The sequence below is a fragment of the Salminus brasiliensis genome, chromosome 8, assembly GCF_030463535.1.
Source record: "Salminus brasiliensis chromosome 8, fSalBra1.hap2, whole genome shotgun sequence".
Taxonomy (NCBI): domain Eukaryota; kingdom Metazoa; phylum Chordata; class Actinopteri; order Characiformes; family Bryconidae; genus Salminus; species Salminus brasiliensis.
Genome location: NC_132885.1, coordinates 40,389,140 through 40,417,042, shown reverse-complemented (window position 1 = coordinate 40,417,042; position 27,903 = coordinate 40,389,140). Strand labels below are relative to the sequence as shown.

Below are 27,903 nucleotides of genomic sequence, written 5' to 3'. Positions count from 1 at the left end.
TATGCAGTGCAGTAGCACCAACTGTACTGAAGGTGTCCCCAAAGTGCAGCTGGGGTGACTGGGTTCATGTGCACATGCGTGTGTTTGCCTGTGTGTGTGTGTGTGTGTGTGTGTGTTGCCATGTAGTCTACATGCTTGTGTGCACCCCTCTCACTCTCATCCCCTCCCACACACACACACACACACACTCTCTCCCACTCGTTCGCTCTGGCTCTCAGACCTTCTCCCGTGGATGGCTGTGATGCAGAACTGCCAGTAAAACTGGGACACGTCTGACGACATCTTCTGGACCTTACCGTCCTCTCTCTCTCTCTCTCTCTCTCTCTCTCTCTCTCTCCATTCCTCCATCCACCCCCCCCCCTCTCTCTCTCCCTCTGCGTGTGTCTGGATCTGGAGGATGGCGATGGTGTGGGTGAAGACGGAGAAGGACGTTGTGCAGGATCTGCTGCGCAGACTGAGCAGTGTCAGTCAGAATGTTGGTAAGGTCCATGTTGGTGTCCATGTATGTGGGACGAAACATCACATTTGTGTGTGTGTGTGTGTGTGTGTGTGTCCGTCACTGCTACTCTGTCATGGTCAGGTCTTCGTCCACAGCTCCATCCATGGATTCAAATGAGGATCCATGAACATGAGACATGTCCTAATCTACACAGCATGTCAACGATGTGCTATTTGTCCCCAGGGAAAGATGAGAGGGATGGTCAGATAGGATGGCTGTGGGTTGAGTATTTGCTGGACGGTCTGGACACAGCACCTTCAGTTCAGTCCACCTGTTCCTCCATTGTCTGTTTATGTACAGAAAGCATCACTCTGGCCTTCAAGAAGTGTCAGATACGTGCTGGACGCTCCTTTAGAATGGTTGTGGAAGCATCCGCTGGACATGACGTGTAAAACATGGACATTTTATTTGAGGCTTAATGTCCTGGACGTGCAGATCAGCCTTCGGAGAGATGAAGAACCTGGAGAGAACCACAAAACACAGGCCTTATACCAGCACTGTATTTACTGAGTCACTACAGGATTTACTGAAGTTTATCGAAGTACGCAACACCCGTCTCGCCCAAGTTCACCCAGGGTGGACGTTGTCCTGCTGCATAACCTCAACTGCCCATGAGGTTCCGAGAGCAGATCTTGCCTAGGTCGCCCAGGTACATACAGAACTGTCATATATTGCATATGTTTTTGACTACATTACACAGACAAAAGTATTTGGACACATCTCTTATAATAATCCAATTCAGGTGTTTCAGTCAGTGCCATGCAGGCCACAGGTGTATAAACACATGGGAGGTTCTGAAGAGCTCACTGAAGTCCAGCGTGGTTCTGTATGTAATAGGAGACACCGCTGCACCAACAACAACAACAAGTCAGCTGGTGAGATTTAGACCTTCCCTCCTAGATCTTCCTCCAGCAGCTGTGAGTGGTGTTATTATTGAACAGTGGAAGAGTTTAGGAGGAACAGCTCACAGAGAGCAGCTCAGCCCCCGAGTGTCTGTCAGAATGGGACAACACATAGAATGGGATATCATTGAATCTCCTGTAGGAGTAGGTGTCCCAATACTTTTGTCCATTGTGCGTATTTAGTACATAGAGGTTTCTGATTAATAGAGAGAGAGTGAGAGCGAGAGAGAGACTGGGCTATAAATAAGGAATGAGTTACAGTATGATGTAACCGGCAGAGTTGCAGTCTCAGGCTATTCTGAGGTGTCTTGAGGGAAACACTGCCCCCCCCTCCGAATTGAGCTACCCTTGACCATCACGGCCCCCTTTATAAAAGAGGAAAGGTCGTCAGGGTCATTGTATTCTTTGCAGTTACAGAATCATTTTCTGGACACGATGCACATGGAATTCCTTGTGGCGTAGACGTCAGCCTGGGTCGAGATGCGTAAAATATACAGCATTCAGAAGTTTGGAAACTATTTGGTTGCAGATGCATCAATTACATGGTTGGTTATCAGGCCAGGTTAAGAACATTAAGCCTTGCCTGTGTGACCAAACATGTTTGAAAACGTATGGGAAGAGCTAGGCTACTCAGGTAAGTCTTCACAGCCATTGCTCTGGCAGAATTACAGTGTTATTTACCTCCCAGAATTCCTGGCGGTGCGGTTTTACGAACGTGGCTCAGTGTGTCCTTCCTGCTGAGGACATAAATAGACATGTAAATACCGTTAGCTGCGGCTGGTTTCTTTCGGGTATCTCCTGGGGACAAAGTCAGGACATACCAATACCAACCGGAATGCCATTTTCCTATCAGCCAATGAAATAGGGACATCCAATCATCTAATTCCCAGCTCCCAGCTCCTTCACAACACTGCAGTGAGGTCACTTCCTGTGTGTGTAATGTAGTGGTACACACTCTGGACTGATATCTATGGTTGTTGGTGTACTGGTGTATAATAGCTGGTTTATAGTGGGTGAATGTGCTGTGTGTGTGATTGGGGTTCCTATAGCTAGCATGTGTGTGTATTAGCATTAGCGTTAGCCTCCACTCGGTTCTGAGCGGGTTCTTCAGTGCTGGTTTATAAACAGAGAAAGGCGAGTGAGCGGTTCTCCGGTTCTCCCGCTGGTAAAACAGAGCGTTTCAGTGATGGGTCAGATATTATGGTCTGTTTTCAGGGTCCACTGTAAAATAGCTCCACACTGCAGAACCTCAACTCCTTTATTTACCTTCTGAGAACGTCCGCACTGCAGCCGGCTGGGGAGAATGTCAATTAATGGCACCTTGAGGACACCAGGGGGCGCTCTAAACACCGCCTGGATCAGATCGGGACATGCCTACAATGAAATAATGGTCATGTTACTTCTCAGATAAAGAACTGAACATGCTAAAAAGCTAGTGGAGATCATGGAATCTGAGAGGTTCTTCTGAAAACTCGAGGGGTAAAACTAATGTTTATTAATTTTCCATCATCCATCCATGTTCATCTCGCCATAAACATCCTTTTCTGCAATCTGTCTGACCTTCATTCTCTGAATTCCCAGTCTTTTATGTAATTCTCCTCCTTGTTCCTAAAGTCAATGCTGTGTGTTTTAGCAATGTAGCTTCCTGTGGGGCCCCGCTGGAGGTTCCTTGAAGGTGTGTGTGTGTGTGTGTGTGTGTGTGTGTGTTTGGTGTATTTGTGCATTTGTGTGTGTTTGGCAGATCTCACAGCTGAGTACAAAACCAGATATCCTAAAAGGAATGGCAGTGAGGCAGAGGCTTTTCCACAGGCTAGCTGGACACTAGACTGTAGCTTTTAACGCCACCGCTGCGGCCATAGAGCGGTCCAGCTGTAGAGCGGTCCAGTCGTAGAGCGGTCCAGTCGTAGAGCGGTCCATTAGGAGCACAAGGTCTTCAGCTTATAGATGAAGAACCAGTACTGAAGGTTTGCTGCTTTTGGAGCGAGCAGGGGGGAATCAGTCCAGAAAGGCCTCCTGAGGATGTTCAGGAAGAAGAAGGCACGGCAGGGCAGTGATGGTGGACCGCAGCTCGTGCCTCTTGTGCCACTTAAAGAGGGTCAGGGTGAGTCCAAGCTCAACCTTTACTCCTTCATTACTGACCACTGTAAGCCTCCAATTCAGCTCGCAGCGCAACGCTGGCAACAGAATTAGCAGTGAGCTACGTCCTGCTTCATGAGCGGACTGTGACTGGACTGTGAGTTTCACACTTTTGGACACGAATAGCTCAAAAGATTTACTGATGGGGGGGGGGGTTAGAGAGAGAGAGAGAGAGAGAGAGAGAGAGAGACAATGATAGAGGAAGAAGGGGATAGAGAAATAGAGCAAGATAGATAGATAGAGAGAGGGATGGAGAGAGAATGAGGGAGAAAGACAGGTATAGAGAGAGAAGGGGAGAGAAAGAGAGATAGAGAGAGAGGGAGAGGGAGAAGGGGATAGAGAGAGAGAGAGAAAGACGGGGATAGAGAGAAAGAGATAGAGAGAGAGAAAGGGAAAGAGAGAGGGGGATAGAGAGAGAGAGAGAGAGAGAGGGAGAAGGGGATAGAGAGAGAGAGAGGGAGAAGGGGAGAGAGAGAGAGAGGGAGGGAGAAGGGGATAGAGAGAGAGGGAGAAGGGGATAGAGAGAGAGAGAGGGAGAAGGGGAGAGAGAGAGAGAGGGAGGGAGAAGGGGATAGAGCGAGAGAGAGAGGGAGAAGGGGATAGAGAGAGAGAGAGGGAGAAGGGGAGAGAGAGAGAGAGGGAGGGAGAAGGGGATAGAGAGAGAGAGAGAGGGAGAAGGGGATAGAGAGAGAGAGAGGGAGAAGGGGAGAGAGAGAGAGAGGGAGGGAGAAGGGGAGAGAGAGAGAGAGGGAGGGAGAAGGGGATAGAGCGAGGGGGGTTGCGACAGAGCAAGATAGATAGAAAGGGGGGGGGGGAGGGGGGTTGAGAGAGAGAGGGAGAGAGAGAGGGAGAGGAAGTGTTGAGCTGCTGGATCTAAATGCTGCCTGTTGGGTCATTTAAATGTCCTCTGAATGACCAGAGCTGAATCCAGCCCTTGTTATCAATGCTCAGCCCTATCAGATCAAACACACACACACACACACACACACACACACTCCAAACAGACACCCATTCATTCATTAATGAAAGCTGCACAAAGGAAGGAGTTTCTTACTGAACTCAGGTAGGAGAGAGAGAGAGAGAGAGAACAAGCGGGGACGAGAGAGCTACAGAGAAAAACAGCGCACAAGTGAGGGAGAGAGCTATATAAAAAAGGGTGAGCAAGCTACATATATATATATATATATATATATAGAGAGAGAGAGAGAGAGAGCGAGAGAGAGAGAGAGAGGGAGAGAGAGCTACAGAAAAAAGGGTAAGCAAGCTACATATGTATATATATATATATATAGAGAGAGAGAGAGAGAGAGAGAGAGAGCGAGAGAGAGAGAGAGAGAGATTTGCAAAAAGAACTGTAGAAAAAAAGAGTGAGACAGATATAGAGCGAGTAAGCGAGAGAGAGAGAGAGAGAGAGAGAGAGAAGGCTCGGACGAGAGCTATAGAGAAAAAAAAGAGAGAGAGAAATTGAGAGAGAAAATGGGAGGGAGGGTGGGAGAGAGAGAGAGAGAGTGTGGTGTCAGTGATCAGTGCAACTGTCTCAGGTAGTCATTTCGCTCACAGGTAAGATCAACAGAGAGAGAGAGAGAGAGAGAGAGAGAGAGAGAGAGAGACTGAGAGAGAGAGAGAGACTGAGAGAGAGAGAGAGAGTCTCTCAGAGAGAGAGAGAGATACAGAAAGAGTGAGAGAGCGAGAAAAAGAGAGAGTATGGTGTCACTGATCAGTGCACCTGTCTCAGGTAGTCAGTTCTCCCACAGGTAAGTTTAGCAGAGAGAGAGAGAGAGCCTGAGAGAGAGAGAGAGAGAGAGAGAGCCTGAGAGAGAGAGAGAGAGAGAGAGAGAGAGAGCTGTAGAGATGGATGGACAGAGGCGAGGAGGACATGTCCGTATTCCGCTGACCGAAGCAGAGAAATATTCCCGCTTTTCCCGCTGCTGCAACACACTCCACCGTAAGTTCTACTAACAGCTGAGTGTGTGTGTGTGTGTGTGTGTGTGTGTGAGCGACCTGTGTGGAAAAGCAGAGCTGAAACAAGTGACTGGAAGCTGTTTATTAACAGCAGGATTTAAAGGGGAACCCCACCACAGTCTCAGAACTCCTGTACGGTTCAGCGGTTGAGATGTCAACAGTCGGTCAAAGGGAATTTGCTGTGAAGTGCTTCACTGCGTGGAAACGCACCACCTCAGATTTCTGTACAGTAGTGGTGAATGGAACCGGGTGTTGGTTGCCATGAGTACAACACAAAGATGGCCATTTTATTACTATCCAAACCCACTTGTGAACCCACAGGTGTCCTCTCAGCTTTATGTGGGATGTTGGTGATGGTGAAACAGCAGCACATCTGAAAACATTAGGTTTTTCTGAGGGAACTATTTGGTTGCACAGCGCCCTGCATGTCTCCTCCACCATGAGTGGATTTTAGACCTAAATATTCTCAAAAGTCTGGTCATACAGCGTCTCCGGCATCGTCTCGGTGCATTCAGGACCAGTTGGTGGAATACCTTTCAGTAAAGGGAGCTTTTAGAGGCGTGAACTTCTTCAGACTGCAAGGTTCTCTGCAATGGAGCCAAACCCACACCAAGCCTATTCTGGACAGATCTTCACCGCTGATTATTGAAGACAAGACTGAGTTTGTTGGTGATTTAAAAAAAACAAAAAACAAACCACAACAACAGTAGATCTATGATTAATGTAGATCTACGATTAAAAAAAAAAAGTTTGTGGACACCTGCTCCTCCAGCAAGGATTTTCATAGAGGGCTTTTCCCCTCTTTGCTGCAAAGCAACAGCCTCTACTCTCCAGGGAAGGCTTTACACTACATTGCTGGACAATTTGCTGTGAGGAGGATTTGATTGCACTGAGCCATACATGAGAGGCACTGATGGAAGATGATCAGACACGCCAGTCCAGTTCATCCCAGGGAGACTGGATTCTAGCAGGCCGAGTTTCACTGCAAGCTGCTTTAGTAGAGATTATGCAAGGTGTGTGCGAAAGGGGTGTCTAGATACTTTTGGACATTATGGCGTGTGGGTGTCCACTGCTGTAATAGTAGCCGTTTTGAAGCTTTTGACTCTCTACTGTGTGTGTGTGTGTGTGTGTGTGTGTAAGTGGGAGAGAAAGAGTACCCCGAGGGTCTGAACCTGACTCCAGAAGGCTCACACAGTCCTTCTTTCTCACGGCCGTCTGCTCCCTCACTACTGACGCCGAGCTTCTGCTGAACACAATGGCGTCACTGTGGGGTGCCCTGTAGCTCCCATTTTTATCATTTTTCACTTTTTGACATCACGTAAATCCTACGGGTGTCCCGTGCATGGTGTCATGGTTTTTAGGATGAACAGGCCAATAGAAACGCTCCAAAATGACTTAGAATAAAAAAAATTCCATTGACTTCAATTGAAAGTTCTGCCGTTTTTCCCTCCTCCTGTAAAGTTGACATTTTGGAGATATGGGGTAGGTGGGCTACAGCTACATTTACCACACACACACAATACACACTGTGGTGTGTGTGTGTGTGTGTGTGTGTGTGTGATTGTCCTGGGGTGAGGGTGGGGTCTTAGTTGAGATGAAAGGGTGGCGTGAGAGCACCTCTGGGCAAAACTCACTCCCATCAGTCCCACCTACCCACAGAAATCCATTCACAGCCAAGTAAGGATCCAGAGCCAGAAGCAGCTGCAGACTGGAGTAGGAAAGCAAGGCAGACCCCCTCCACTGTTCTGCCGGCTCCTGCCTGGCGTCTCAGAGCAGCCCAATATGTGGTTCAGTGAATTATATAGTAGAGATTATTTTGAGGATGTTGTGCACCTGTATTGTAGGTGTTTCTGATAAAATGGCCGGTGAGTGTAGCTACCCACAGGTAACCCTGTGAGCTGGACTGCATTTTACACCACGATCCATTCATTACGAAAATGATGACCAATTCTGTGCTGCCCACCTGTGTCTATTTACTCAAGTGTGTGTGTGTGTGTGTGTGTGTGTGTGTGTGTGTGTGCAGATGAAATTATGCAGCAGGAGACAAGTCCTCTCTGCGCTGCTGACATCATCGGCGAGCTGAAGAGGAAGTTCGCCTTCCTGTCAGGTAAACTTCACCCCAGCAAAGTAAATCACAGTAGATACTAAATAATTCATAGTGGATACTGAAAAATTCATAGTAGATACTGAATAACATAGTAAATACTGAATAACTCATAGTAGATACTGAATAATTCATAGTAGATACTGAGAAATCCATAGTAGATACTGAATAATTCATAGTAGATACTGAGAAATCCATAGTAGATACTGAATGATTCATAGTGGATACTGAATAATTCATAGTGGATACTGAATAACAGTAAATACTGAATAATTCATAGTGGATACTGAATAACTCATAGTGGATACTGAATAATTCATAGTGGATACTGAATAACATAGTAAATACTGAATAATTCATAGTGGATACTGAATAACTCATAGTAGATACTGAATAATTCATAGTAGATACTGAGAAATCCATAGTAGATACTGAATAATTCATAGTAGATACTGAGAAATCCATAGTAGATACTGAATAATTCATAGTGGATACTGAATAACAGTAAATACTGAATAATTCATAGTGGATACTGAATAATCCATAGTAGATACTGAATAATTCATAGTAGATACTGAGAAATCCATAGTAGATACTGAATAATTCATAGTAGATACTGAGAAATCCATAGTAGATACTGAATGATTCATAGTGGATACTGAATAACAGTAAATACTGAATAATTCATAGTAGATACTGAATAATTCATAGTGGATACTGACAAAACATAGTAGATACTGAATAATTCATAGTGGATACTGAATAATTCATAGTAGATACTGAGAAATCCATAGTAGATAGTGAATCATTCATAGTGGATACTGAATAATTCATAGTGGATACTGAATAATTCATAGTAGATACTGATAAATCCATAGTAGATACTGAATCATTCATAGTGGATACTGAATAATTCATAGTGGATACTGAATAATTCATAGTAGATACTGAGAAATCCATAGTAGATACTGAATAATTCATAGTGGATACTGAATAACAGTAAATACTGAATAATTCATAGTGGATACTAAATAATTCATAGTGGATACCGAATAACAGTAAATACTGAATAATTCATAGTGGATACTGAATAACTCATAGTAGATACTGAATAATTCATAGTAGATACTGAGAAATCCATAGTAGATACTGAATAATTCATAGTGGATACTGACAAAATCATAGTAAATACTGAATAATTCACAGTAGATACTAAATCATTTATATTTCCAGTTAATAAATACATTTTTCTCTCAGCTTGTTTCTGTCTGATGCAACAATGTCCAGAGAGAGAGAGAGATTAAGAGGCTGTTGACAGGTTTGTTTCTTCAAACAGAGCAGCCCAAACTAAACGATCACTGCACTGTCTCTGTCCTGTTGTCATGGAGACAGGAAGAACAGGCATGACTATCCAGATTTATATTTTGATCACGTGGAGCACTTTTCCCCATCTCTCTCTCTCTCTCTCTCTCTCTCGCTCTCCTACTTGTGTCAGTGTCTCTCACTCTCTCGTGTTCACACTCAGCCACGGTGTCTCTAATCTTGGGGCTCATAATTGGCTCCTGTGTGTAAAGCAGCTGCAGTGTCTCCTGACTCTGTGTCGCCCCCTGCTGTGCAGGATGAGGGTCAACAGTGGAGAAACCTTCTGTCTGTTTCTGCTGAACTCTAGGGGGCAGAGGTCAGGACGGCAGCCCAATCATCATCTTCCCAGATTTCCCTTCGTTTGGAGAGATCGGAGACCAAGATTTCCACAACGTTCTCACCTACCTGACGAGTGTTCCCAGGTAAACACACACACACACTGACACACACACACTCTCCTGTGATAATGAACCGGCGATGAGACTCGGCCCTGGGTGCGGACTTGTGTCTTCTCATCACGTATCCTGGTTGTTGTGTTTCCCCCAGTTTGAGTGCAGCAGGGGTGGGCTTCATCTTGGTGATTGACCGGCGCCAGGACCGATGGGCCTGCGTGAAAGGCACGTTACTCCGTATCTCTGTAAGTATCTGTGTGGACATACACTACATGTCCAAATATTTGTGGCCACCCTTTCTACTGAATGCATTCAGCTACTTTAAGTTGCAACCATTGCTGCCACAGATATCTGACACTTGTCTAGCCCTTGCAGGTGGTACTGCCAATAGAATAGGACACCAACATACCCAATAATGTCAGGCATGGGCTAGAGGGGTATAAAGCCCCCCAGCATTGAGCTGTGGAGCAGTGGGAGAACTGTGCTCTCTGGAATGATGATGGAGCTCCATTCAGTACTTGTGGGATGAGTTGGGGAGTTGAGGTTGAGGTGGGGTGGTGATGTGTGTGTGTGTGTGTGTGTTTAGGGCCACTTTCCAGGGAACCTGCGTCTGGTTCTGGTGCTGCGGCCTAGCACTCTCCTCCAGCGCACTCTCTCAGACGTCCTCTTTAAACTCCACAGAGACGACTTCAAGATGAAGGTGCCGGTAAGTAAGTGTGTGTGTGTGTGTGTGTGTGTGTGTGTGTGTACATTTTTAAATCCTGACTGTCACAGTGACAGCGTAGAGCACCGTATTCCATTCGCTGAATAAATCTCTGACCAGTAGTGACCTGTCTAAATGCTGTGTGTGTGTGTGTGTGTGTTTGTGTTTGTGTGTGTGTGTGTGTTCTAGGTGATCATGCTGAGCTCGGTGGCTGAGCTGCACACTTATATTGAGCGGAGTCAGCTGACTCAAGAACTGGGCGGCACTCAGCAATACTGTCATCAAACCTGGATCTCCCACCGCACAGTGAGAACCCACAACACAGCCCAGTAACAAAACACAGCCAGCATACAGACACAACCCTGACACAGCACAGTCATAGAACACAACCACAACACAGATAAAACGCAGGGACACAACACAGCTATAACCCAATCATAACAGAGACACAACACAGCTATAACCCCGTCATAACAGAGACACAACACAGCTATAACCCCGTCATAACAGAGACACAACACAGCTATAACCCAGTCATAACAGAGACACAACACAGCTATAACCCAGTCATAACAGAAACACAACACAGCTATAACCCAGTCACAACAGAGACACAACACAGTAATACAACCCAGTCACAACTGAGACACAACACAGCTATAACCCAGTCATAACAGAGACACAACACAGTAATACAACCCAGTCACAACACAGCCACAGCACAGTAATAGAACACAGGAACACAAGCCAGCCATAATACAGACACAACACAGTAACACAACCCAGCCACAATGCAGACACAACACAGCCACAGCACAGTAACACCACCCAGTCACAACAGAGAAACAGGACAGCCACAACACAGCAATGTAACACAGACACAGCACAGTAACAACACAGCCACAGTCACAGCACAGTAACAAGACCCAGTCACAATACAGACACAACACAGCAATGCAACACAGCCACAGCACAGTAACACAACCCAGTCACAATACAGACACAACACAGCAATGCAACACAGACACAGCACAGTAACAACACAGCCACAGTCACAGCACAGTAACAAGACCCAGTCACAATACAGACACAACACAGCAATGTAACACAGACACAGCACAGTAACACAACACAGCCACAGTCACAGCACAGTAACAAGACCCAGTCACAATACAGACACAACACAGCAATGCAACACAGACACAGCACAGTAACAACACAGCCACAGCCACAGCACAGTAACACAACCCAGTCACAATACAGACACAACACAGCAATGTAACACAGACACAGCACAGTAACACAACACAGCCACAGTCACAGCACAGTAACAAGACCCAGTCACAATACAGACACAACACAGCAATGCAACACAGACACAGCACAGTAACAACACAGCCACAGCCACAGCACAGTAACACAACCCAGTCACAATACAGACACAACACAGCAATGTAACACAGACACAGCACAGTAACACAACACAGCCACAGTCACAGCACAGTAACAAGACCCAGTCACAATACAGACACAACACAGCAATGCAACACAGCCACAGCACAGTAACACAACCCAGTCACAATACAGACACAACACAGGCACAGCAGAATATCACAACACAGCCACAGCACAACAATGCAACACAGCCACAGCACAGTAACACAACACAGCCACAGTCACAGCACAGTAACACAACTCAGTCACAATACAGACACAATACAGCAATGAAACACAGCCACAGCACAGTAACACAACCCAGTCACAATACAGACACAACCCAGTCACAGCACAGTAACACAACCCAGTCACAACAGAGAAACAGGACAGCCACAACACAGCAATGTAACACAGACACAACACAGTAACACAACACAGCCACAGTCACAGCACAGTAACAAGACCCAGTCACAATACAGACACAACACAGCAATGCAACACAGCCACAGCACAGTAACACAACACAGCCACAGTCACAGCACAGTAACACAACTCAGTCACAATACAGACACAACACAGCCACAGCACAGTAACACAACCCAGTCACAACAGAGAAACAGGACAGCCACAACACAGCAATGTAACACAGACACAACACAGGCACAGCACAATAAAACAACACAGCCACAGCACAGCAATGCAACACAGCCACAGCACAGCAATGCAACACAGCCACAGCACAGCAATGCAACACAGCCACAGCACCGCAATGCAACCTATGAAGCTGATATGACAGTTGCTTTGAGGTGTGTAAAGTCTGTGCAAACCCTGATTTATTACTATCAATATTATTGTGTGTGTGTTTGTGTGTGTGTGTAGGACATAGAGGGCTTTGCTGTGTTGGTGAAGAGGATGGCGCAGAGACTGCAGGCTTTTGGCAGGGAACTCGCAGAGACGGATCTGCCTATCTCCCCCCTAGCAACCAGCAATCTGCTCAACACACACTGCAGCAAGCGAGAGAGCGTGAAGGTAAGCTCTCATAGCACCAAGACGTTCATCACCTGAGCTGCAGCAGACCCTACTACACCTCCCCATTCCACAGCCAGGTCAGATCAGATCATTGGGATGGATGATGTGCAGCTTTCCATACAATCTAAAGACCTCCACCTCTATTTGTCTCTCCACATCACAGGAGGAGATGTCAGGAGCTCTCGGACAGGGGCGTAAGATCTTGGAGAACATTCGGGAGCCGGTGCGGAGGGATCCAGACAGCAGCCTGAACCCCGACCAGCTGGAGAACCTAGCCACTGTCCACAGGTCAGTCTAGTGGAGCCAGGTGGAGCCAGGTCTTGGAGCCAGGAGTTAGAGGGTTACTGTCTTCTGTCTCTCCTCGTCTCTCAGGTTGCTGTCTCAGTTAAACGAGAGCTCGGCGGCGTTCGAGGACTTCTGGCTGCAGCACCACAACAAGCTGGAGAAGTGTCTGAAACTGCGGCAGTTTGAGCACAACTTCCAGCAGGTCACACACACACACACACACACACACACATGCACAATCACAGCCGTATGCAAGCATACCTAACTACTCTACATTGCCAAATGTTTGTGGACGCCCCTTTCTAAAGTATACTTTAAGTTGCACCCATTGCTGACACAATGCGTGGGCTAGAGGGGCGTAAAGCCCCCCAGCACAGAGGTGTGGAGCAGTGGACGAACTGTGTCTCCCGGAATGATGGAATGATGGTGGAGCTCCATCCCGTACTTTTTGGATGAGGTGGGGTGGTGATCATCATCCAACATCCTGACCTCACTAATGCCTCACTGTTGCAGAATGCAATCAAATCCTCACAGCAATGCTCCTCCAAAATATAGTTGTCAGCCTCCCCTGGACAGTAGAGACAGTCACTCCAATACAAACTGGATGAAGTCCTTTGTAAAACCCTTGATTTTAGTAGAAACTAGAACTGAATGAAGAATGTCCCAATACTTTTGTCCATCGAGCTTATCCTATTAGCATGAACGTTACCTGTGTTATATTAAGCATTCTGTTTTTTTTAATTGCAGGTGTGGGAGGAGCTAGAGCAAGCAACCTGTAGAGTGTCGTCTTCCTCACACATAGGGATGAGCCCCACTCACACCGAACACCTCCTCAGAGAGCTGACCAGCCAGGAAGAGCAAGCGAGCGTAGGTCTCCACCCACCACATACACATGCGTTCAGTACCGAGCCATCGTTAGATGTAGAGGGATGCTAACGAGCTTAAAGGGGCCAATAAATGAATTTATTAAATATTTAAGTTATTGTTTGGTGTATAAATAGGAAGTGTAGTACATATATAGTACATAAATAGTAAACATGCCTGTTTACCACCCTGTTACTTTACCTCTTAACCTTAACCCTGACAGGCTCTGCTCTGATTGGCTGGATTACAGCACCAGCAACTGAGGAGAGACGATAAACGCTAGCGCTGGCTAGCATTAGCTTTTAGCCTAGCCTAGGATCTCTGTTTGCTTTCCTTGGCTTTTGCTCCGTCGGGTGGCGGGTATGAGCTCCCCTTCTGCGGAAACTGGAGCAGGAAAGCTGGAGCTGTGGTCATGATGTCTGGTTGCCGTGGTAACCTGCATTCCCATAACTAGCAGGTCTTGGAGTCTGGAGGTGATGAACTGCTCTTCAGGATCAACAACACCATCTTCGCCGTCGCGATTCACCGTTTCTCCAGCTTTGACTAGGGCTACTTTCTGTAGTGGGCGGGGTTTATGGTAATTCTGGGGGTTGTAAATATATGAAGCCAAGACTGTGATGTAACAGTTTGGGGGGTTTTAGAATCGGCCTGTTTTGCAGCTCTGTTTTGGCTTCGCTGGATGTTTTTTTCCGGTGGGACTCCTTTGAGAACACCTTCCCATCTGCCTCCTCTCCTGTAGGAGCTTCTGGACCGGTCGAGGGCCCTGGTTGCCGAGGGCGAGGATCTGATTGACGGCTGTGAGTTTGCTGATGATGGTGCGAAGGTGAAGTGTGGCGAGCTTCAGAGAGCCGGAGAGAAACTCCCACAACAGCTCCGGACCAAGAGAGCTCTACTGATGCAGGCCATGGAGCTCCATCAGAGACTGCAGAGCGTGAGGACACACACACACACACACACACACACACACACACACACACACACACACACACACGGGAAGATTGGTAGCAAACAGTCTGTCTTTCTCTCAGGTGTGTAAATGGTGTGAGGATGGCATTTACATGCTGGCGTCTCAGCCACTTGACAGGTGTCAGTCTCAGGAGGGGGCGGAGTCTGCACTGCAGGAGCTGGAGGGGTACCTAGAGACAGCCAGTGAGAGGCAGGAGTGGGATGTGGAGGCGGTTTGGAGAGAGTATGAGAGTGTGTTGAACGAAGAGCTGAAGGTGAGGAGCCCCATATACAGAGCGCGCGCACACACACACACACACACACACACACACACACACACACAGAGATGGCCAATCAACCACAGCCTCTCTTGAGCAATGATGCTGACCATGTGGGTCCCTTCATGACCACAGTTCACCCGTCTCTTCTGAAACGTGTGTTTCAGGAACAGGTAAAGCGAGTGTTTGAGAAGAGGACTTTGCTGCAGGAGATGTTTGAGAAAAGGAGAGTCAGTCTGAAGAAGCTAGCAGCCAAGCAGACTCGCCCCGTCCAGCCGGTGGCCCCCACGCCCGAGGCCATCAAATCACCTCCTTCCTCCCCGGGTCAGTCTCTGTCTGTCCATCTCACCTACAGCATCTGTTAGACTTCACCCAGCCAACAGCTACCTGACTATGTGTAGGATACTGTAGATATGTCTGTCTGTCTGCCAAGGTGTCTATTTATCTGTCTGTCTCACTATCTGTCTGTCTATCTGCCAGTTTGTCTGTCTCACTATTTGTCTATCTGTAAGTTTGTCTGTCTCACTATCTGTCTATCTGCCAGTTTGTCTGTCTCACTATCTGTCTATCTGCCAATTTGTCTGTCTCACTATCTGTCTATCTGCCAGTTTGTCTGTCTCACTGTCTGTCTATCTGCCAGTTTGTCTGTCTCACTGTCTGTCTATCTGCCAATTTGTCTGTCTCACTATCTGTCTATCTGTAAGTTTGTCTGTCTCACTATTTGTCTATCTGTAAGTTTGTCTGTCTCACTATCTGTCTATCTGCCAGTTTGTCTGTCTCACTATCTGTCTATCTGCCAATTTGTCTGTCTCACTATCTGTCTATCTGCCAGTTTGTCTGTCTCACTATCTGTCTGTCTATCTGCCAGTTTGTCTGTCTCACTATCTGTCTGTCTATCTGCCAATTTGTCTGTCTCACTATCTGTCTATCTGTAAGTTTGTCTGTCTCACTATTTGTCTATCTGTAAGTTTGTCTGTCTCACTATCTGTCTATCTGCCAGTTTGTCTGTCTCACTATCTGTCTATCTGCCAGTTTGTCTGTCTCACTATCTGTCTGTCTATCTGCTAGTTTGTCTGTCTCACTATCTGTCTATCTGCCAGTTTGTCTGTCTCGCTATCAGTCTATCTATCTACCAGACAACATGTCGGTCCTACTATCTGTCTATCTGTCAGTTTGTCTGTCTCACTATCTGTCTATCTGTCAGTTTGTCTGTCTCACTATTTGTCTATGTATCTATCTATCAGGCAACACGTCTGTCTTACTATCTGTCTATCTGCCAATTTGTCTTAGTTATCTATCTATCTATCTATCTATCTATCTATCTATCTATCTGTCTATCTGTCTGTCTGTGTGAGGGTTTTAATAATAACTCCTGTGGTATTACCCCCCCCCCCCCCTCCCCCCTCTCTCTCTCTCTCTCAGCTCTTAGGGTTCGAGAAAAGAGCTGTGCTACTAAAGACTCGGAGAGAAACAGCAGCCAAAACGAAGTGAGACATGACTTTATTTATTCAGGGGTGGGAGGTTGAGGGGCGGAGTCAAGCCCAGGTTGGCATTTTCTCCTCCTCTGTCCTCTCTAGCTGCCCTCGTCCAGCACAGACTCGGCCTGCCTGGGAAGCGGGGTGGATCCCATACTAACGAGTGTCTCAGCTTAATCAGTGCTCCTGTGTGTGTGTGTGTGTGTGTGTGTGTGTGTGTTTCTACAGGTGCCCTCTGAGCAGAACGGAGGGAGCAGCCGCAGTGCTTCTGTGTCCGAGGAGGAGGAAAACCTGACCGTCCTCCGCAGGTCAGCCAGGGGTCAAGGGGTCAAGTATTTTCTACTGATGATTTGATCATGAAAAACATTAAAAACATTAAAGGGGAACTCCACCAAAGTTTCAAAAGTATGGCATACTTCAATGAATGAAAACTAAGCAGTACCTGGGAGTGGGTTTTAGTGTGAAATGCTCCATTTTTGGAGAAATTTACTGAGTAATATTCCCTTAGAGCGCTGGTGAATGGAACCAGGCGTCAGTTGCCGCGACTACAGCACAAATATAGCTGTTTTATTCACTATCCAAGCCCACCAGTGAACCTACACGTGTCTTCTGAGCTCTATATGTAAACATTGATGATTAAAACTAATTTAGTCCGGGACTATTTTTGCAGTACAACACCCTGCATGTATCCCTCCGCCACGAACGGCTTAAAAAAATACATTTTCAATATTTCAGAACTATTTGTGAAACAAATATCTCCGGCTTCAGGCAATGTATTTCTAATTACTTGGTGTAATTACCTTCTGCGAGGGAGCTTTTTGAGGCATCCGACTTTTCAGACGTCTGATTTCAGTCAACACCACCATGACGTGCATCGATACTGACCGTTGTAACCTGTGCGATTTCAGGCATGTAATGAACGAGCTGCTGGAAACCGAACGAGCGTACGTAGAGGAACTCCTCTGTGTATTACAGGTACAGACGCCCTCCCTCCTCGCACGCTTTTCCGCCTGTAAAGGACCGATATCACCCCACAGTAAAGTCATTAAAAGCAGACCGGGTCGTTCCGGGTCGGGTGGTCTGGATGAACGTGTTAATGTACGTTACAGGGATATGCTGCCGAGATGGAAAACCCGGCCATGGCTCCCCTCATCCCTAATGTCCTCCAAAACAAGAAGGACGTGCTGTTCGGCAACATGCAGGAGATTTACCACTTCCACAAAACGTGAGCGCCACCTACTGGAGCGGAGGTTTTATGTTACAGCCCACAATCTGGTTAATTATTGCAACATTGCTTGTCCTGTTGTTGTAGAGTTGAGTAGATGAGAACCTTTGGAAAAGTGCCATGGTCATTTTGATATTATAAAATGATGACACTATTATTATTAAATATCTTTATAAAAAAAAAAAGGTATTGTAAAACATAAATGTTAATTACATCATCTTAAATATATTACATACAATTTCTCTTATTTCTCGAAAATTTTATTTTATTCATTTTATGTAGCAAATATCAGCAGCTGAAACTGAAATATTTTATTAAAATTATATTCATTTTACATTTTTTGATATTTTTGAATATTTGCTTGAACACTTCCAAACCTTCAACTCTAAAAGTCTGTTACTGACAGGGGCCCCAAAATATTTTTAGGCAGAATTGTTGTGTTGTGGGGCCCAAAATCCTCGGCAGCACCCCTGATAATCACTAATATGCTAAACAGTCATGATAAGTAATAACTGCTGAATCAGTCCCATCATATATCCATATTGTGGTCCATCCGGATGATACAGTGATGTAGTTTCAAGGTGTGGAGTGCAGCAGATGCCAGAAATGTAGGATTGGCAACTGGTCTGGGGCAGGTACCCTGACAATGATACTGCACCAACCATCCCCGCACCCAAGACCCCGTCAAAGCAGCACAGTACAGCAGTTAGAGTAAGATGGTATTGCCATGACTACCATCTGGACCTCTCCCTGTCTCTTTCAGGATATTTCTCAGAGAGCTGGAGACGTACACAGACTGTCCGGAGCTCGTGGGGCGCTGTTTCCTGGAGAGGGTGAGTTTGGCACAGATGGAGTGAAGCTGATAGCAGCCGTCCGGCTGGTTGGTCCTTCAGCAGTTTGGTGATACAGCTCTGCCGTTTGTTTGTTAGATGGGAGATCTGCAGATTTATGAGAAATACTGCCACAACAAACCTCGATCTGAGAGCCTCTGGAGACAGTGCTCGGACTGTGCTTTCTTCCAGGTAAAGCACACACACACGCACCAACTGCCAACTGACCTAGCACTAGCGATGCTCTCGTCAGGACTTGCATGCAAAGCCAGCCACCGCCTTTTTTCCCAACTGCCGCCGAAGCAGCGGAGAAAAACGCTGGGTTCCCAGCTAAACCCCACCAGCTAACAGACCCCTGTACCGACCAACATCTCTTAAGAGTAATGAGGGGAGAGAGAGTGCCATCACCCGGAGAGAGCACGGCCAATTGTGCTCTCTCAGCGGCATGGCCTGGGATCAGAACTCAAGATCCCTAGGCCATAGTGGTAGCGCATTGGATCATTGAGCCACTCAGAGCCACACACACACACACACACACACACACTATTATGATCTTTGCTGTTGCTCAGCCAGCTAGCTGCCCTGACCATACCCAGCATTTTCAGAAGACCAGGCATTACAAAAAGCCTTGCTAACATGTTTAACACACTTTATATAATGCATGCATCCGTGTGTGTGTGTGTGTGTGTGTATGTTTGCTAACAGGAATGCCAAAAGAAGCTGGAACACAAACTGGGGTTGGACTCTTACCTACTAAAGCCGGTTCAGAGAATCACCAAATACCAGCTCCTACTGAAGGTACTGCAGTGTGTGTGTGTGTGTGTGTGTGTGTATACACAATTCTAGGACTGAAACTTCCTTTGCAGTAAAACCAGACTAATTTCTTTACGCTTGAACAATAAATCACCACTTTTTTGGCTACTGAGGTTGCCAAAAATTTGTGGACAGCCCTTTTAATAAATGCTTCACACACACTCCGCTTGTCTAGTCCCTGTAAAGAAGCACTGCCAGTAGAATAAGACTCTCTGGAGCAGATAAACATGAACCGATTGGCACCATGCTGCCTAATGCCAGGGCTAGAGGGGTATAATAAAGCCCCCCAGTATTGAGCTGTGGAGCAGTGGAACTAACCGTGTTCTCTGGAATGATCCTGACCTCACTAATGCTCTCGTCGCTGAATGCAATCAAATCCTCACACCGGGGCTCCTCCAACATCTAGTAGAAAGCCTTCTTCTTCCCTCAGAGTCAGTTACTCCAACAGAAGCAGGATCAGCTCTTATTAATACCCTTAATGTGAGAAGAAACAGTCAATGAGCGGGTGTCCCAATATTTTTGTCAATATAGTATACTTAGATATATTTCATAGAGACACTTATAAGTGTGTGTGTGTGTGTGTGTGTGTTAAAGGAGCTGATCAAGTACAGTAAAAGCTGTGAGGGTTTAGTGGAGCTGCAGGCGGCTCTCTCTTCCTTGTTGGGAATCCTGAAGGCTGTGAACGACTCCATGCACCTCATCGCCATCACAGGATACGAGGTAGGAGCCCACACACACGCCAGAACCTCAGCGCCATCCATAGCCACGTGTCCGAGACTTCTCTACCCTTTCCAGCTCGAGTCTCACTTGACCTTTGCCCTCCCTTCCGGCAGGGTAACCTGGGCGCCCTGGGCCGGCTGCTGATGCAGGGCTCCTTCAGCGTGTGGGCGGAGCATAAGCGTGGCCATGTGAAGATGATGGAGCTGGCACGCTTTAAGCCCATGCAGAGGCACCTGTTCCTGCACGAGAGAGCGCTGCTCTTCTGCAAGCGGCGCGAGGAGAGCGGCGAGGGCTACGAGAAGGCGCCCTCCTACAGCTTCAAGCAGGAGCTCAGCGTGAGTGTGTGCGTGCACAGGGGCGTGGGCATGAGCATACACCACCCTTCCAGTACACAGTTGTTACAGTGGTTCCAAGAAAAGTATTCGGACACTTTAACCATTTAAAAGATATTCCACCACGATGCCAAAAAAAAACCCTGACATTTAAACTATTAAAATTATTAAACTATTAAAAACTATTTTTATTGTATTAATGTTTTACTTTATTAAAATAATTGATTAACTATGAAAGACAGTTGGAGAATGTGTATATAAGCTATTAATATTTATAAAACATGTTAATTATATTATATAATTATTAAGAAATTATTATAACCTGCCAATTATTTTCAAAGTATAAAAAAATAATTGTACTTTATATTTTAAAAGAAAATATTTAAAATAGGTTTACAGAAATTAAACATTTTGAAGCACAGATATGTTAACTTTTAATTAATTCTTCATTTGAAATCATGAACTGAATTCATAATTTAGTCAAATTCAGAAAGTTCATTTTTCATTCATTCATAGTTTTTTAATTTTCTTTTTTTTCTTTTTTCTTTTTTTATTTGGAGTCGTAACCCTTCTTTATTTCTGACTCCTAGATGAGTGCTATTGGAATCACAGAGCACGCCAAAGGAGACAACAAGAAGTTTGAAATCTGGTCCAGCTCCAGGGATGAGGTGTACACCGTGCAGGTTTGTGTGTGTGTGTGTGTGTGTGTGTGTGTGTCTGTCTCAGTAACGTCTGCTAGGTGTGACAAAATAGACCAAAGCAGAGTATCTGTAAACGTCCAGGGTGGTGGTCTTCGCAGGGGACATTTTAGCATCACAGCGGATTGAACTGGTGACCCAACACTGTGCTCCATCCTGAGGAGCTCTTAGATGTCTTTTTTTTTTCCTTCTTCTTCTTTTTTTATAACCGAATCCTGACTCTCACTTTCAGGCGGGGGTTAATATTAGTGTTCGTTCTTACTCTCTACAGGCAGCGTCCGAGGAGATAAAGACCGTCTGGGTGAGAGAAATCCGGAAACTTCTAACCGGGCAGCTGGAGGCCTGCAGAGGTACGAGGGGAGAGACCACATGAGTTATTCAATTAGTCCTCAAGTCCTTCAGGGGGTTTGTTAGTGGTACTGTTCCTTGACTAGATCTGACTGGAATCAGTATACCGTCACTGTTTTGCAAATCCGACAGCTGTTCTTCACATTGTGTCCAAATTTCCTGATGAATGGACCAACAGAAATGACCTGCATACTCCAAATTGACCTGGAAGTAATGCGGTTTACTTTGACTTCCATTGAAAGTGAAGTGGGATATATGAGGTTTTTGGAAGCAACAGTAGGTCAGGCCACAGTTGGAGAACCAGTATGTAAATAGTCTCTCTCTTACAGAAGCCAGCCAGCAGAAGACTGACCAGGTATCTTCAGAGAACAACTCACTGGACAGGTGAACACACACATTATTATATATATATATATAATGAACCCAGCAGCCCAGATGGCAATACAAGAGAGCAGGCAATGGGTGAGTGCAAAGCCAGACGAACGAGTGTGTATCCATCTCAGATATGTAAGAAAAGTACTGGTCATTACCAGAGGCCTATGCGTATAAACATACGCACACAGCCCATTTCAGTTCATTCGCACTAGCACCACTCTCACACCACTAATAATACATCACTGCCCTCTAGTGGATGCGTTTCGAAGTGTAGTAACATACATACTTAAGGCTATGTAAATGTAGGGGTAATATGTATTATAACCCTGTGAAATACTGCAGTGGGTGAGAGCGAGTGTTTGATGGACTATATATATATATATATATAATCATAATAATGGACATAATAGGCCACATGTATAACAGTCATAGCAGGATATTATGACCACCCACTCAACAGTGGGAAAAACCATCCTTGGCTGGGAGGACACTAGCGAGACGTCGAGGTACGGACTATATTAAGGTGATGGATTGATTGATTGATTGCTTTGTACCACCTGCCAGTCATCGTTCCCCAAGGGGCACCACTGTGGACCACAGTCCATTCTCTGAACACTTCCACTACGGTAGCTCTAGATCATCCCACAAAGTGAGCGGTTCTGAGATCCTACCACTCTCCCCCACTCTCACAGTCGCATCAGAACTTTAGGACCACCCCAGGTCTGGAACGAAATCTGCCGCGTGACTGGGTTTGCTGCACGAATAAATAAGCAAGCACACCAGTCAGCTGTAGCAGAATGCAAAACCATCATCAAGGGCAATGGACGCGATGTGACTGGTGTCCAAATAAGGGATGATAATAGGGTAGGGAGCAGTCCACGCCACAACGTCTTGCTAGCGTCAACCAAGCCAAGGGTGGTAATTCCTACTGTTAGGCAGTTGGTCATAATATTCTGATATGACTGTGTGTATTGTGTATGTTGCATATATTGTATAATACGAAACCCGAGGTACTGAACCTAACCCTGCTCGGTCCGTTAGAGCCGTCTCTGATTTTCTACCAAATTCAGAACATTTTTGTCCTGGAAATGCATGAAAACAAGTACACACACATATATGTAAACACAGCAGCAAAATACATACCTGACTGATTTCAGCACTGTGTGTTTGTTCATAGACCTGTGAGAGACGGGCACAGCTGTATGAGGAGGGATAGGGGGACGGAGAAACAGAGGCCAGACGAAGAGAGTGGCAATGAACCCAGCAGCCCAGACGGCAATACAAGAGAGCAGGCAATGGGTGAGTGCAAAGCCAGACGAACGAGTGTGTATCCATCTCAGATATGTAAGAAAAGTACTGGTCATTACCAGAGGCCTATGCGTATAAACATACGTACACAGCCCATTTCAGTTCATTCGCACTAGCACCACTCTCACACCACTATTAATACATCACTGCCCTCTAGTGGATGCGTTTCGAACTGTAGTAACAAACATACCGCAGTGGGTGAGAGCGAGTGTTTGATGGACTTATCTGCTTCTGTTTTGTGCACTGCAGGTTCGTTGCTAGGCGCCGAGACCAAGGCCAAGCGGCAGGAGATCAAAAGTGACCCAACTCCATTAGGTGTCGTATCTAAACCAGTCAATACTGGCTTGCTTTACTGTGTCTGATCTAATGTAAATTGCTGTATGCTTTGCAGTCAGAGCTCTACTGGACGAAATGATGGGGTTACTGGAGTTTAGGCCCAAGGTGGTGACATTCTACCTGGTGACCACCCACCCCCTTCACTCCAGTCCTATTATTTTGTAGAAGAAGCAAAAAGTATTAATTTTGGGGGCCAAAAATGAAGATGGCCCAGCTATTAGCAAGAACATGCCTGACCTGTCCAGAAAACAGCTAGTCGATCCACCAAGACCACCAAGTGTTGGTGTCCAAAGTTTGCTGGTTTGCTGAAGCTTAGCCTCCATTGTAGTTTGTGACACTGTAAACATACAGTTATCTGGTAACATGAACAAAGGTGCGTAGCTTAGCTTAGCATAGCATCATCAGGCCTGTTGAAGCCTGAACTGATGTGGGGTCAGTCATACAGTGGCGTAAACCACATTAGCTAATGTTCTGCTTATATGGACATTTGATTTGGGGCTGGTCCGTCAAGCTGGATCCTGAGGTGAGTACTGAAATACTGAAGCTGGACCGCAGGCATTCATCTGTAGTATACACTTTTATTATGAGGACCTGTTCATGTCATGATGGCGCTCTGATTGGTCATTCTCCTCTCAGAAACAGGAGCACACCCCCATTTGGGCGGAGCCAGGTGGTTAAGTACATCGAGCCTGTTTCAGAACCGTAGGAGAGGTACTCGTGCTCTCGGATAGTCGCACACCCTTATGCACGCTCATTCGCTTTCGGATGGTACTGGGGTTGGCATGTGCTTGTGGGTCTGTGTGAGTCTCACTTGCTGACTTAGCACGCTACCACTGTTAGCATGCGGTGTCTATTACACTGGGCGTAGTACTACCACGTGGTCACTGTTACTGTACTGTTGCTGTCCTGTCTCTGACTGCTTACGGGTTTAAACTGGGATTTAGGTGGTTAGAACAGGTGCAGAATTAGAATTGAGGAACAGAGCTCGGTTCCTCCAGGTTTCTCCTGGACGCCCCCCAGTCCAGCCAGCACAGCGTGAAGGATGTGTCCAACTCCATCATCAGCAGCAGCATCATCATCAGCAGCAGCTCACCTGATTTACCATCATTAAGCCCTGATTTACCACCAAACCAGGTGTTGATCTGAGGAGAACTCTAAATAACACTAGACTCCATGAGAGAGGAGAACTTTGGAGATGTTGTAATGATGAACACAGTGATGGAGAACCTCCACCACTTTCTGTAGGAGTGTTATTATTAGTGTTATTCATATATTAGTGTTAGCCTTGCAGTACCGCACCTATAAATATGTTCAGGGCTGATTTCAGTTCATTCGTGCTAGCACCACTATACAGTGTTATCTTATCTATCTACAGTGGCTCCTGTCAAGGGGTGGACAGTCAGTTCTTTAAGGTGATGAAGATGTTGAAGTGGGAAAATAGGTAAGCTTAAGAATCGGAGACAAGAACTGAATTGTGATGTTCTAAACGTCTGGGTCAGAACATCTCCAAAACATCAGGCAAGTCTTGGGGGTGTTCCCGGTATGCAGTGGTCAGTACCTACCAAAAGTGCTCCAAGGAAGGACAATCGGTGAACTGGTAAGAGGATCATGGGCACCTAAGGCTCACTGATGCTCATGGAGACCCCCCATGCTGCTAACGTTAGTCTTGGTGCTAGATACCACAGAACACTTTCAGAGGTCTTGTGGAGTCCATGAGGACCTATTTAATAATAGGCTACGGTGCCTAATCAAATTCTCACCTCCTTTTCCTTCAGAAAACACTTATCTAGCTCAGAGACCCTCCCAGTTTAACCCCCGCTGGTATACGTTCCCTTCTCCACCTTCTGACTTCACCATCATGCTTTCTCCTCTCCTCTCGGACCAGACCGCCACTTTCTCTAAACATGGTCTTCCTCTTGCAGGATGGATCAAAGGCTCTCTCTCGTTGGACGCCTCTATGGAGAACGATGGCTATTTCAGTGCCGAGGACCAGGTGACCTCCGACCCCGAGGAGGAACGGGAAAAGAAGGTGGTGTGTACTCGTCCATTTACCGTCCCTGCTAATGTGTCCATGTGGGGCCTGTATGGGTAGCCCAACTGGGAAGCGCACTGGTTTGTCCATGGGTTCCATTGGCCCTCATATGGATGTCCAGCACGGTCAGTGATGGGACCAGGAGAGGTTAAGCATACGCCTCATATGCCATGTCCTGTACTCACGTGAGATAAAGGTGGGTTGTAACATGTCAATTTGGGAAACCCAAGTGGGTCCCAATTTTCTCTATATTCCTACCCAATTTGGATCAGGACAGGCACCCCCCCCCCCCTAATCACTAGCCATGTACTAGAAATGCCCCCAATAGGGTGGTCTGAGAAATACCTCTTTCAGGAATACTACTCACAGTAGCTTTGAAGTGCATTACAATTAAAAGGATGACACCAGACCCCCCCCCCCCCAAATATAACATATGGATCCAGAAGGTTTGCGATGTTTACCAAATGGAGCAAATAACATTTATTAAGATTCCAAAAATCAGATTTTTTTGTATGTTCGTTTTTATTTATTATATTATATATAATATTATATAGTGTGATACCTCTTAAACCCTGTATTTAGGTGGCTATTATGTCCTGTTAAGTGGATACTATTTTTCTATTTGTTAATGTAAATTGGGGGTGGGAGAAATTTAAATATATATATTTATATTACTGAAGAATGTGTCTATTACAAGCTGGTAAAAGAAAAAAAATATTATGTATGGAAATACTCTGTCCTATGACTTTTTAAAACTAAATAAAAACTAAATGCCCCCATCACCAGGAAGGTGAATACTCCTCGGATACATGTAAAGCCTCTTTTTATTTATTTATTTATTTTAAAACTTCCGCTGATTAGCGGCATCGCTAGGTAGCCAGCACGCTCTGAGGAAAGCTCAGATACAACGGCTAGCAGATGCCGGTGCTGACCATGATCGCAGTAGGACTGATGTAGGGAGGAACTGCCATCAACCCACCAATCCCTGAAAGAGCAAGGCCAATTGTGCGCTCTCAGACTCCGGCTGCTGATGGCAAGTCGCATGATCCAAGTGAACCAACGATCCTCAGATCATAGCGACCAGCGCCTCGGTCCACTGGACCACTCCTAAACTATTTTAAAAAAATAATAATTATAAAAATTGATATAACAGTCTTGTGAAACTCTTATCTTCAGCCCGTGGAAGGACATGAGTGTGAGGCGCCTGCAGAGGAAGAACCCACACTGCCTGCAGAATCTGAAGACGGACCCCGCTGAGAAGACCTGCGGGTAAGACCTGTACTGTCTTAATAAGGATAACGTACAATTAGCCCATTAATAATAGCATAGAACAGCCAGAATATTAAAACCACTGGAGAAAAGAACGGGTTAGCGTAAGAATCTGAGCCACTCTGTCCAGAACCGAAGTGGGATGTTCTAGACGACCGAGTCAGAACATCTCCAAAACATCAGGCATCAGGTCTGCAGTGGTCAGTACCCTACCAAACACTGGGGTCCCATCTCAGGTCCCAACTTACAGGAAGGATCTGCTGCTAAGGTCAAGTCCTGGTGCCAGATACCCCTCCGAGGCCATGGCTCGAACGGTCAGATGTGTTACTGCTGTGGCAGCACAAGGGGACCTACTCAAAATTAGGCAGGTGTTTTTAATGTTATGGCTGATCTGTGTAATTTAATTACATTAATTACAATATGCACTGGACAATATAGTCTATTGATAATATTTTTTAGGAGATAACGCGAGTGTATATGAGTTCACAACCCACACAGTTTAACTTACGTCTCTCATTTCAGAGATACCGCGGTCCTGGACGGAGGCACCTGCCATTTCTCAAGTTTTCCCTCACCCGTTGGTCGTACAGCACAAATGTGAACCACTTCATATTTAGCAGCCTGAGCCAAAACTTGTACACACCCTCATGTGCTACAAGGTCTGTATCCCTTTAAAGCGGCGTGAACGTCCAGTGTGAAACCGTTTCTGGTGGTTGAGTCTAGCGCTCCTCATAGTGAACCAAAGTCAGCGTTCCGTTTGCATGAGTACGGTCTTAACCTCTGTGGAAATTTAGCATATCATATATGCAGATATTATTATTATTGGTAGAACTGTGACTGCACTGGTTCACTGTTTGTAAAGTCTGTTATTGTCTACAGCTGTCGTATCTTGTTCATATGTGTATTTAAAGTATATACGAAATCCAGGATGCTGTCCATTCTGTTCATTATTTCTTACATTTAATTTTCTCAATTAACAATAAACATGAACCCACTAAGGTTCCCACCATACCTAATGAGGCCAGGCGTGGGCTAGAGGGGTGTAAAGCCCCCCAGCATTGAGCTGTGGAACTACCTGATGATGGATGGTGCTCCATTTCATATATTTTTGGGATGTGTTGGAGATGTGTTTGGGATCCTCCAAAATCTAGTAGAAATCCTTATTCCCAGTGACTCCAACACCCTTGATTTCAAAAGAAGCAATGAATAAGCAGGTGTCCCAATACTTTAGTCCAGATAGTGTA

General features: G+C 45.9%; 1 protein-coding gene across 4 annotated transcripts; it reads left to right on the top strand.

Moving 5' to 3' along the window:
• Positions 1–103: 103 nt before the first annotated feature.
• On the top strand, positions 104–27,585 carry mcf2lb (mcf.2 cell line derived transforming sequence-like b). 4 transcript variants are annotated; one of them, XM_072686587.1, is made up of 31 exons: positions 104–479; positions 7,523–7,606; positions 9,273–9,387; positions 9,512–9,602; positions 9,944–10,063; positions 10,250–10,366; positions 12,377–12,526; positions 12,690–12,814; positions 12,899–13,013; positions 13,559–13,678; positions 14,415–14,606; positions 14,704–14,895; positions 15,066–15,222; positions 16,321–16,385; positions 16,602–16,681; positions 17,282–17,348; positions 17,483–17,598; positions 18,362–18,431; positions 18,528–18,620; positions 19,134–19,226; positions 19,836–19,961; positions 20,075–20,296; positions 20,884–20,976; positions 21,263–21,341; positions 21,669–21,723; positions 22,892–23,013; positions 23,272–23,337; positions 23,995–24,069; positions 25,281–25,390; positions 26,567–26,659; positions 27,182–27,585. In XM_072686587.1, the coding sequence occupies exons 1-30, from the start codon at positions 398–400 to the stop codon at positions 26,645–26,647; spliced, it is 3,273 nt and encodes a 1,090-aa protein (XP_072542688.1). In that variant the 5' UTR covers positions 104–397; the 3' UTR covers positions 26,648–26,659; positions 27,182–27,585. The 4 variants fall into 4 exon arrangements, with proteins under 4 accessions (XP_072542688.1, XP_072542686.1, XP_072542685.1 ...); XM_072686585.1 differs by lacking the exon at positions 104–479 and adding an exon at positions 5,374–5,482 and having other exon boundaries at positions 25,281–25,387; XM_072686584.1 differs by lacking the exon at positions 104–479 and adding an exon at positions 5,374–5,482.
• The last annotated feature ends 318 nt before the right edge of the window (positions 27,586–27,903 follow it).

What these genes read in the sequence shown, in the direction of transcription:
- mcf2lb (XM_072686584.1), top strand. Translation starts at nt 5,389, where the DNA reads ATGGATGGACAGAGGCGAGGAGGACATGTCCGTATTCCGCTGACCGAA. An exon ending in ACTTCAAGATGAAGGTGCCG is followed by an intron (nt 10,064 to 10,249) that starts GTAAGTAAGTGT and finishes TGTGTGTTCTAG; the next exon opens with GTGATCATGCTGAGCTCGGT. An exon ending in TCCATCAGAGACTGCAGAGC is followed by an intron (nt 14,607 to 14,703) that starts GTGAGGACACAC and finishes TCTTTCTCTCAG; the next exon opens with GTGTGTAAATGGTGTGAGGA.